At 35.7% G+C, this 12,331-nt stretch overlaps 1 protein-coding gene across 1 annotated transcript; it reads left to right on the top strand.

Moving 5' to 3' along the window:
* Positions 1–1,445: 1,445 nt before the first annotated feature.
* Positions 1,446–11,210, top strand: LOC117334930 (retinal dehydrogenase 2-like). The gene is made up of 14 exons (XM_033894783.1): positions 1,446–1,502; positions 3,038–3,142; positions 4,207–4,347; positions 4,621–4,750; positions 5,197–5,258; positions 5,840–5,968; positions 6,417–6,530; positions 6,637–6,739; positions 7,084–7,268; positions 7,457–7,621; positions 8,105–8,262; positions 9,063–9,137; positions 9,419–9,458; positions 11,078–11,210. Exons 1-14 carry the CDS (start codon positions 1,446–1,448, stop codon positions 11,102–11,104), a joined length of 1,491 nt encoding a protein of 496 aa, XP_033750674.1. The 3' UTR covers positions 11,105–11,210.
* The last annotated feature ends 1,121 nt before the right edge of the window (positions 11,211–12,331 follow it).

Here is a 12,331-nt window from a genome sequence, read left to right as displayed (position 1 = left end):
CGGCCTCATTTAGAATATGGGCTTGCATCTGGACCCATATTTGCAGAATATTATAATGAATTAGAGAACGTCCAAAGAAGAGCAGCTCAAATAAATACCAAGAATGTTGGATCTAAGCTACAAAAGTAGACTAGGAGTTTTTAAAATACATACACTGAAACATAAAAGGCTAAGGGGAGATATGATCCAAGTATATAAATCAACACACAGAGGGATTATTAACGCAAAATACTAAAAAAAAGAAGAAGAAGAGAGCAGACCATGACATGATAAAACGAGAAGCAGACTGAATCCGAGGAAATATTCGTTTAGAGAGCGGATTGTCTGGAACACTGGAACATTCTCCCGGACGCTGTGGTTACCGCACCAACAGTCAAAACATTTGAAATAGATAATCATTAACTTATCCATATTCGAGACGTCATTATGTGAACTTTTGTTTCTTTTTTTAACTAAATGTCTGCGTCTAGAATTATTATTATTATCAAAACCTGCCAAAATCTTATGTGATAGAAATCTCTTAAATTTTTTTTCATTTCATATGAGAATTAATTAAACTCGTCTTGAAGATATTATTTTTTGTCAAGACTAAAAAAAAAAGGGGGGGGGGGGGGGAGAAAAAGACTCTTTTCATGAAATGAAAACACCTTTAATCAATTAAGATACTATATCAATTTTTTCGATAAGGTTTAGTTGTGGGAACGCGTCTATGAAGGATTGCATAACCACAGGCTTATATACCAAAGGAATTAATGGCAGTATTCGGCAGTGAAACATCGCTGGCAAGTCTTTCCACCAAACAATATTTATTAAAGAGTTAGCAATGACATCAAGTTAGCCGATTTTAGTTTCGTCTGTAAGTGTTATTGTGTAAAGATATGTATGTAGTCTGTTATGTATGATACCAGTAACACATGACGTGATCCATCGTTTAGAAGGAGATTTATATAATAATTATATTATGTAATGTATGCATTATTATGTAATACTTAAACTATCATTTTTTCCTTCCGAATTTCTACCCTTATGGTCCTGGACGGACGACAGTTGGCTGGTAAACGCTAGATCCCCTGGTGGTATTTACACTTTCTGTTTTTCTTGATTTCTAACTTTGGACCCTTAGCATGTACAACTGTTAAGCCTAAGATATGATAAAGTTTAGTCAACGTTATTACACCGCATATATATCATATATATGTACAGTTGTGCTATACCAGACACATGTATGTCGCAATACAGATATTTGTTTCTCCAATAAAGAATTATTATAACACACTTTAACATCTTATCAATGTCTCGTAAATCTTATGTAGGATTTGAGATAATCGTGCTTGAGCATAAAGTCCACGTCAGACGGTTATCTGTATGGACAGAGTATACCACAGTACCTGATTATAGCTAGGTCAGTCTATCTCTGGCGACACAGGTGAACAAAGGGAACATTAATGATGGCAGCCCAATTACCGGATCCTATCAGAAACCCGGAAGTAAAATACACACAGGTAACGATTTTTAATAACTTTTGTGCTTCTATATATATAAATCTTATCTGAAGTGGCATTTCTATTATGCTAGTTCAGTTTCTCTATAGACGGACCACGCACACGTACATGTCAAGAACTCGAACGCGAACACCAGTTGAATTGGGAGTCGTTTCAAAAGTTTTTATCCCGACATGGACTCGCGACTTGATATAATCTTAGTTTCTTTTTAATAAATCCGAAAGGACTACTTTTGTGATGATAATGACATATTATACATACACCTTCACGCGTGGATCATTCTTATACATAATATAACATGATTCAAGTATGTCCAACACTGGCGACCACTATGGTCCGCTGTTAATATGGTAGAAAAAGTAAACGTGGTCCGTGTACCTGAATGCTGGACATGTCATAAATGTGACTATTGACAATATGTATTTGAACAACATAAAGGACAAATAAATCAAAGCGTAAATTTCAGAGTACATGTAACATAAATCATAGCATAACATCCAAGAACAAAATATACTACAGGGTGAACACAAAAGGACAAAATAAACAACAGCGTCAACACTAAAGGACAAAATATAGAACAGGGTCAACACTTAAGGACAAAATAAACAACAGCGTCAACACTAAAGGACAAAATATAGAACAGGGTCAACACTAAAGGACAAAATATGTAACAGCGTCAACACTAAAGGTCAAAATATACAACAGGGTCAACACCAAAGGACAAAACATACAACATCGTCAACACTAAAGTACAAACTATACAACAGGGTCAACACCAAAGGACAAAATATACAACAGGGTCAATACTAAAGGACAAAATATACAACAGGGTCAACACTAAAGGACAAAATATACAACAGCGTCAACACTAAAGGACAAAATATACAACAGGGTCAACACTAAAGGACAAAATATACAACAGGGTCAATACTAAAGAACCTAAGTACAAAATTTACTTAACGTTCAGTGTTAGTAGCCGTTTTGTAAGTGGTTTTGATTCAAATACACGGTATACGAATCAGTATTTATAAGTAATGACAACCATCAACATGGTATAGGTACATGTTACCCGCACTGTCTAAGATAACGTTGTGTCATGTGCCAGGTCAGATTAGATACTACTTATCACATTACATCACATTACGTCAAGTATGTGAAGAGCTAAAAATGTACCTCTTACAAGTTTATAATTTTTCGGTTCTCGAAGACAAATGTATTCTGCTGATTATTATTGCACATTTCAAATTAACAATAATTAAAGGACAATATAATGAAAACATAACAAAAAGTTGCTGTCCCACACTGTCATCAGAAAACATTATTGTGTCTGGAAAATATCCATGATTCGTGCTTAACAAACAGATAATAATAATTTTTATAACAATGGACATGAACAATTTAATTTAATTTACTGAAGGTATGTATATTAATGATTATTACGTCTGTTGTTACATATATTCAGTAACGTTACTTTTTTTTACATTTACTAGTATTTGTTGATGATGTTTACATCAGGTATATTATTTTTGTTACAGTTATTCATTAATAATGAGTACGTGGACAGTGTTAGCGGCAAGACTTTCGCCACAATCAACCCCAGTACAGGGGAAAAGATCATCGAGGTCCAGGAAGGGGACAAGGTAGATATACAGCTTGGTCAAAGTCATGACCAATTACGCACTATTACGATTAATGTAGGATGAACATAGAAAGAAATGCGCTTTATAACAGAGCTCTTGTTGTCAATCTCCTGTTAACAAAGTATACCTTAAGTATACAAAACAAATTTGTGTATTTTGAGACCTTTTACGCATCATGACTTCGAAATAGTCATTTTTTTCTTGAAATATCTACAGCTATGCTACCCCAGATTATGATTAATAAACATCTTAACTTTCCTACATTATAACAATTTTAAGAAAATCATTGTGAATGTCATTCTATGATCACGTCACCACCTAATAAACGATTGCACATTAGCATCTGAGCATGCTCCTTTTCTGATGACAGCATTATGTGTTTCGGACGATCCTTTCTTTCAGACAATTAATCATTCTGCTTTCTTGACAAACTTTTCTGATGACTACAAATGCTGCCTTTCAGACGGGCTTTCCGATGGCTGCTCTTTTTGTCTTTCTGATAACTTAACCGTCTGCTTTTCATTTGCTTTCCTGACGACCTTTTTCTGCTTATTAAACATTTTGTCTTTCTGAAGAAGACTACATGTATTTGAAGACTAAGCATTCTGCAGTTCCAACGATTTATCATTCTGTCTTTCTGACAACTAATCGTTGTGCCCTTTTTACAATCCTGTGTCACGTCAGAGCTTTCTTTCTTTTTCACGACACGTCTGACGTCTGAGCATTCTGCCTTTTTCACGACCTTGATTGACCATTCTGCCTTCTTCACGACCTTGACTGACCATTCTGCCTTCTTCACGACCTTGACTGACTATTCTGCCTTCCTTCTTCACGACCCTTTCTAATGACTAAACATGTCTTTCTGACGGTTAAACATTCTGTTTTTCTGACGATTAAATATGCTGCCTTTTTGCCTACCCGTTCTGACGACTACATATTCTACCTTTTTGACATCCCTTTGTGAAGAATAACTTTTCTGTTTTTCGGAATAAAAGCAAGCTGCTTTTCTGATGAATAAGGACTCTGTCTTCCTGACGGCTAAATGCTTTTCCATTTGTACTCAGGCTGACATAGACAAGGCTGTGGAAGCTGCCAAGGCCGCGTTTAAGGATGACTCGCCATGGAGACTGATGAACGCCAGCACCAGAGGGACCCTACTGAACAAACTGGCCGATCTGATCGAGAGGGACAGACTGTACATATCGGTAGGTCCTTAACGTAATATGATTCCTCTTAACTAGTACTATTGTTAATCCATTAAATTTTAAGAGACAAATCCATGATTGTTTATCATGATACCTTTATATGCAGCAGGTATAAATTTAGACTCACAGCAAATCGAAAGCCATATAAATACAAACTCTTTGAATTTGAACAGTTGTTAAAATTAATTTATTTACGTGTTTTACGAAAGAAAGTTATATTTGACGGACATTTTCGGTGAAAAAAAAGTAATATGTAACATTTTCTGATTGCAGAGTTTGGAGATAATGGACAATGGGAAACCTTTCAGAGATATGTATGAAAATGATATGAGCATGATCCTTAACACCATCCGGTACTACGCCGGTTGGACGGACAAGATCTGTGGCAAAACCATCCCAGTTGGTACGTGTGTATATGATGTCAAGTTCACTTAGGATCATATTGTTTTATTTTCTTGAAGACTTGTTAATGATAATCTGTCTTTGCAATTTGGCAGTAGTTCTTATTTATCTAAATCCACAACGTCAATTCAAGTAATTAAACTTTAAGTACTTTTCAATAAAAAATAGGTACCTTTTAATTTTACAGCCATGCATACTGCATCATGTAATTCTCGTATTTTCGTATTTAATACATTATTATATATTTTTATCTCAATGGTAAAGAACTGATTTATTTCTCGTCACTTATTCGTTGACGTCATGATATGGTTTAATAACAACAGCCACTTTCTGGTGTTCATTTCCAATCTTAAAATATACATGCTTCTATTTGTAGTATCACTGTTAGAGCTAGTTATGTATCGACACATAATACTTCAATTAGCCTAAACATCATTTCCTTTACAGATGGTCCCTTCTTCTGTTACACCAGACATGAACCAGTGGGAATTTGCGGTCAGATTATTCCGGTACTAAAAAAATATCAAGCTGAATTTGATAATGCACTTTTTCTGTTGATGAAATAGTTATTACATTCTGCTAACAAACCAATACTATGTATTATGAGACTTATCCACCTTTTGATGAAAGATGATTTATTGGAACAGAGCCAAAACAAAATAAAATCCGAACACATGATTCTGCTTAAAATTTATCAAACGATGTGACATATCACCAGTGCCCAGTTGTTAAAAAGATGGTTTAGCTTAATCTCTTGATTAGTGAAAATCTCATTTCTCCTTAATTGCAAAACATGTGTGTGTATAATCTTCAAAATAGGCAGGTAGGAAGAGTCTGAGAAGTGCCATATTTCATCAGGATTTTAAAACTGCAATTAGCCTAATCATCTTTTAAACAACTGGGACTGCATTAATGAAAGCCTAAATTAATATTACAAGATTTGGCAAATTGAAGTATTCGGCCTACGTTTAAAGAAACTGAGTCGTAGCATGCTTGTATTTTTCGGTTACATATGAATGCCACCAGAGTAAAAAGATTTCATGATGGTAAATTAATTGTATTGTATACCGTCCGAATGTTTTTTTTCTAGTGGAATTTCCCATTGGCAATGATGTCCTGGAAGATAGCGCCTGCCTTAGCCTGTGGAAACTGCATCGTCTTGAAGCCCGCCGAACAAACCCCACTAACAGCCCTGTATATGGGGTCTCTATTCAAAGAGGTAGGGGCATACAAATTCCACTTACAGCCCTTTACATAGGTCTTTATTGAAAGAGTTAGGGACAGTTCAAACCCGACTAACAGCCCTTTACATGGGGTCTCTATTCAAAGAGGTAGGGGCATAACACACCCCACTCACAGCCCTTAACATATGTCTTTATTCAAAGAGTTACGGACAGTTCAATCCGACTAACATCCTTGTACATGGGGTCTGTATTAAAAAAGGTCGAGGTATATCAAAACCCATTAACATCCTGTACCTGGTGTCCATTCAAAGAAGAAGGAACATAACAAACCCCACAAACATCCTTGTATATAGGTGCTTTATTCAAAGAGATATGGATATAACAAGTATCGCTGTAGATGGGGTCTAGACTGGCATAATACAAATAACGCTAACGGTATGTGTTTATCATTGTTTAACTTTCGTTTTGTCTTTGTACACCTAGGCTGGCTTCCCTGCCGGAGTAGTGAATATAGTGCCCGGATATGGTCCAACCGCCGGTGCTGCCATCTCTAGCCATCCTGATATCAACAAAGTCGCTTTTACAGGTTCAACTGAGGTGCATATTAATCGCTTTCACATTTTGATATTTTTAAATCAAATTTTGTAAAAAAAAAAAAAAAAAAAAAAAAAAAAACTATTTCAATATGTTATTGGGTTTTCAGGTTGGACAAATTATAATGGAAGCTGCTGCCAAATCTAACCTTAAGCGTGTCACTCTGGAATTGGGAGGGAAAAGTCCAAACGTCGTCTTCGCTGATGCTAATTGTAAGTCACATACAACTCTACTGACCCCCTCCCCCTTTCTTTCCTTTACTCATTTAAATTTTAGCTCTGTCCAAGAATTATGTGTTCGCCTCACTCTTTATGTTGATATATCCAATGAGTAATCATTTCATATGAAATTTTATGAAAAGGATTTTTTTCGCTTTGACGATAAAAAATCAGACTGCTTACGATAACTAATGTTTTGTAGATATTAGTATTACATTTCACTGATATACAGCATTGTCATACGAATAACCCCATCTGGAGATACCTGGGTATAGCAATGTTAAGAACATTTGCGAATAGTAGAATCTGCTTCACCTACGTATTTACTTTTATCCCAGTGGACGTCGCGGCTGAGATGTCACATCAAGCATTGTTCTACAATATGGGTCAGTGTTGCACGGCGGGGTCAAGGACGTATGTCCAAGAGGAAGTCTACGAGGAATTCACTGCGAAACTTATCAATAGAGCCAAAAATAGGAGTGTAGGAGACCCGTTTGATACCAAGAATGAATCTGGACCACAAGTAATATATATACTTCCTGGCTAATTATTGATAAAATATTTTCATAATCTTATCACTTTAATAAATGGAAATGACACGTTATATCTTTATTGAAAAAATCAACCTTAAGGTGGAGCTTTTTTATTCATACAATATGTATTTCTATGAAAGTTATATTTCAATAAACGAAAAGCAATCATCATTTTCAGATTGACGAAGAACAATTTAAGAAGATTCTATCGATGATCGAGAAAGGAGTGAAGGATGGTGCCAAGCTGGAGTGTGGCGGGAAGGCCGTAGAGGGTAAAGGTTACTTCATCCAGCCGACCGTGTTTACCGGTGTCACAGAGGACATGACTATCGGCAAGGAGGAGGTAACAGTTTAGTGGCCATTACAGTCTGGATACTGTCACTTCCGAAATCACTTTGAAGTTTGTCAGTCCGAATACCATGGTTTAATATACAAAAATTATCTTTAATAGCCATACGTAAGAATTGTCACATTATGCAGAAAAACGATACCAACCATTAAAATAGTATTGATTCATGTATTAATGATCAATAGCGAAAAAATGATAAATAATTATTTGCTACTAATATATCCCTGATAATTTCGTTAGGTATATATACAAAATAGTTAAATATTTGTGATAATTTACCTATATGTATATATGTGTACAAATCATTAAAACATTCGTGACGATGAAGATAACTTTCGACTTTAACTACTAATCTAATCGTAACAATGAAGTTAAATATCGACATAAATGTATTACAAAGTATTTGCATCAATCTAGCTTAATATAGATACAACGTACCGAAACTATCAATAGAATGTTTGTGTTCTTTTTTATCAGATTTTTGGACCAGTTCAGCAAATTATCAAATTTAAGACAATGGAAGAGGTTATCGAAAGAGCAAACAACACACCTTATGGACTGGCTGCTGCTATTTATACCAACGACCTTGGAAAAGCAGTGACCTTTTCTAACAAGGTCAAAGCCGGAACAGTATGGTAAATGTTTGGTTTTATTGTCGGGAATCAATGGCTTGACGTAGAACATTTCTTCCAAATTGATAAATGGTCCGTTAGCGTTGTAAGATAAAAAAAAGTATTCGATGACTAACACACATTGTTTCAAGTGTTCGAATAATGTGGTGGAGAATCTGGACAAGCGTTTACTACTACTTAAGGCGAACTGGTTGACCTATTAATAAAATGTGTGGTATTAGGATATGCCTTTCTTTTAAGTTAGTATATAAAAATGAGTTCAAGGTCGACTGCATGAATTCATACAAAAACTAAATAATAAAGATATGAAAGTGATGGTTTGTCATGTTATAGAAAGTTGAAGTGATTGATCTATGAATGCAGGTCAATGAGAGTAAAAACTATTCAATGCCTGAATTTATGGCTCGTGTTGATATCACAATGCATATTAGCAACCATATCGTCGTACTGGGAGATCTGTGTTGGACAAATATTCTAACTGTAGTTATAACGAAAGTTCTCCTAATCAGATTTATCGATTTTCGAGACAAAATATTTTGTATATTGAAACGTGATGTTAATTATTTTGTATAATGAGCGGGGATACTTATTATTTTGTATTATGAGCAGGGATGTTTATTATTTTGTATTATGAGCAGGGATGTTTATTATTTTGTATAACGAGCAGGGATGTTTATTACTATATATAATGAGCGGGTATGTTTATTACTATATATAATGAGCGGGTATGTTCATCATTTAGTATAACGAGCCGAGTTGCTTTTAATTTCGTATTACGAACGCTTCTTTTGATTACGTTTTAGGGTAAACGCATACCATATTGTCACCCCGCAAAGTCCGTTTGGAGGATTCAAGATGTCCGGAATCGGCCGAGAACTGTAAGTGAATGTCCTACTGTTAATACATTCCCTTTGTTAACCACGTAATTTTCCCATTCCATCTTTAAAACATTTGAAAATAATTTTCACAATATTATTAAAGATCATTGCGCGTTTTTTGGCTTGCAAACGAAAAATAACTACATGTAATTAATAAACCATCATGCAATTTCTAGTTCCGTTTTCCTGTTGATATGATATGGTGTATTATAATGAAAATATTGATACTTTGTACATACCTCGCTGATGCATGAACACATATCAACACCTTCGTATTACAGAGGAGAGTATGGTTTGGCACAATATTCTGAAATCAAAACGGTAAGTATGTTACCAGTTTACATGTCTGTCCTAAAGTGTTTTATATGTAAACGTAATTTTGAAAAGATATAATTTGAATAGAAAACGAAATGTATCTGTATACTATCTTATGTAAAATACTATCAAACTATATGAAGGTAAATAATGAAATGTAAAGTTTTGCATTAGGTGGCACAACGAGACTAGCTACAGCTGTATATTATTTTACTATTTTACCGCACAATTATTGTGAAGTGAGTAGAGAATATTTTCGGGCATCTGGTAATTTTGAACTGACCATTCCACACGAGTTTTCTGTTGTCGGATAGCATCTGTTAAAATTTGTTTTTAAAATATGTAATTGATTGGTTAGTTCTACCATTGCGTCATCTGGGTCAGGAAGTTCTGATCCGTCAATGTAAAAAAACACACCATTGCGTAACATGGAGTAATCATACAGTAGATGCAACATATTTTTGACCTAAACTATCTGTATTAAAAAGTGATGTTGGACAGTGCATACTCCGTCTTTGTACAGTAGAAAAAAAGGTCTGTTTCAAAGGTTAAGGTCCATGATTCTTAAAACATTTCTAAAATACATGTTTATAGATAAAGAAGGAATCTGAAAGTTATTTTGCTTAGTCATTTTTTATAGATCAATAATTAAGATAACTACCGGTTCTAACGGAATTTGTAGAGTGAACTCCTTATCCGACAGTGATTATTACGTCATGTCAGCGATTTTGGCATTTTACTGACCATAAATGGAGAAATGGAGAAACTACTAACCCCGCCATGTGTTTACTCCTCTACCCCCTACTACTAACCCCGCCATGTGTTTACTCCTCTACCTCCTACTACTAACCCCGCCATGTGTTTACTCCTCTACCCCCTACTACTAACCCCGCCATGTGTTTACTTCTCTACCCCCTACTACTAACCCCGCCATGTGTTTACTTCTCTACTCCCTACTTCTAACCCCGCCATGTGTTTACTTCTCTACCCCCTACTACTAACCCCGCCATGTGTTTACTCCTCTACCCCGTACTACTAGCCCCGCCATGTGTTTACTCCTCTTCCCCCTACTACTAACCCCGCCATGTGTTTACTTCTCTACCCCCTACTACTAACCCCGCCATGTGTTTACTTCTCTACCCCCTACTACTAACCCCGCCATGTGTTTACTCCTCTACCCCCTACTACTAACCCCGCCATGTGTTTACTTCTCTACCCCCTACTACTAACCCCGCCATGTGTTTACTCCTCTACCCCGTACTACTAGCCCCGCCATGTGTTTATTCCTCTAACCCTACTACTAACCCCGCCATGTGTTTACTCCTCTACCCCTACTACTAACCCCGCCATGTGTTTACTCCTCTACCCACTACTACTAACCCCGCCATGTGTTTACTCCTCTACCCCCTACTACTAACCCCGCCATGTGTTTACTCCTCTTCCCACTACTACTAACCCCGCCATGTGTTTACTCCTCTACCCTCTACTACTAACCCCGCCATGTGTTTACCCCTATTACAGCTCCGCCATATATATGTTTTGAGGCAGTACCATTTTTACATCATTGGCATTTCTATTGAAATAACTATGTAAAATTATCCAATGTTTATTTTTTTATGTTTCAGGTATTAATGAACCCGTTGACGAAGTGATTTAGCAGACTGACATTGTTATTCCAAGGAAAGGATTTAACAGTTTATAACAAACTTTTTATTACACCGTGACTTCCATGTAATACATTACAATATTGCAAAAACATTGAGTTACTTGTTTATCTGCCAGAACTAAATCATATCAAACAATATAGAGGTTATACCATACATATTCTAGTTAGTACTGCATGTACTTTGTAGTTCTATACCACTCAGTACTACATTGTAGTTCTATACCACTCAGTACTACATTGTAGTTCTATACACTCAGTACTACATTGTAGTTCTGTACCACTTAGTACTACATTGTAGTTCTATACCACTCAGTACTACATTGTAGTTCTGTAACACTCAGTACTACGTTGTAGTTTTATAACACTCAGTACTACGTTGTAGTTTTATAACACTCAGTACTACGTTGTAGTTTTATAACACTCAGTACTACATTGTAGTTCTGTAACACTCAGTACTACGTTGTAGTTTTATAACACTCAGTACTACGTTGTAGTTTTATAACACTCAGTACTACGTTGTAGTTTTATAACACTCAGTACTACATTGTAGTTCTGTAACACTCAGTACTACGTTGTAGTTTTATAACACTCAGTACTACATTATAGTTCTGTAACACTCAGTACTACATTGTAGTTCAATACCACTCAGTACTACGTTGTAGTTCTATACCACTCAGTATTGCATTGTAGTTCTGTAACACTCAGTACTACATTGTAGTTCTGTAACACTCAGTACTACATTGTAGTTATATACCATTCAGTACTACATTGTAGTTCTATACCACTCAGTACTACGTTGTAGTTCTATACCACTCAGTACTACATTGTAGTTCTATACCACTCAGTACTACATTGTAGTTCTATACCACTCAGTACTACATTGTAGTTCTATACCACTCAGTACTACATTGTAGTTCTATACCACTCAGTACTACATTGTAGTTCTATACCACTCAGTACTACATTGTAGTTCTATACCACTCAGTACTACGTTGTAGTTCTATAACACTCAGTACTACGTTGTAGTTCAATACCACTCAGTACTACATTGTAGTTCTATACCACTCAGTACTACATTGTAGTTCTATACCACTCAGTACTACATTGTAGTTCTATACCACTCAGTACTACATTGTAGTTCTATACCACTCAGTACTACATTGTAGTTCATATACCACTCAGTACTACATTGTAGTTCTATAACACTCAGTAC

The sequence above is a fragment of the Pecten maximus genome, chromosome 9, assembly GCF_902652985.1.
Source record: "Pecten maximus chromosome 9, xPecMax1.1, whole genome shotgun sequence".
Lineage (NCBI taxonomy): Eukaryota > Metazoa > Mollusca > Bivalvia > Pectinida > Pectinidae > Pecten > Pecten maximus.
Note: the sequence above shows the minus strand (reverse complement) of the source record. Positions and strands in the feature narration are given on the sequence as shown.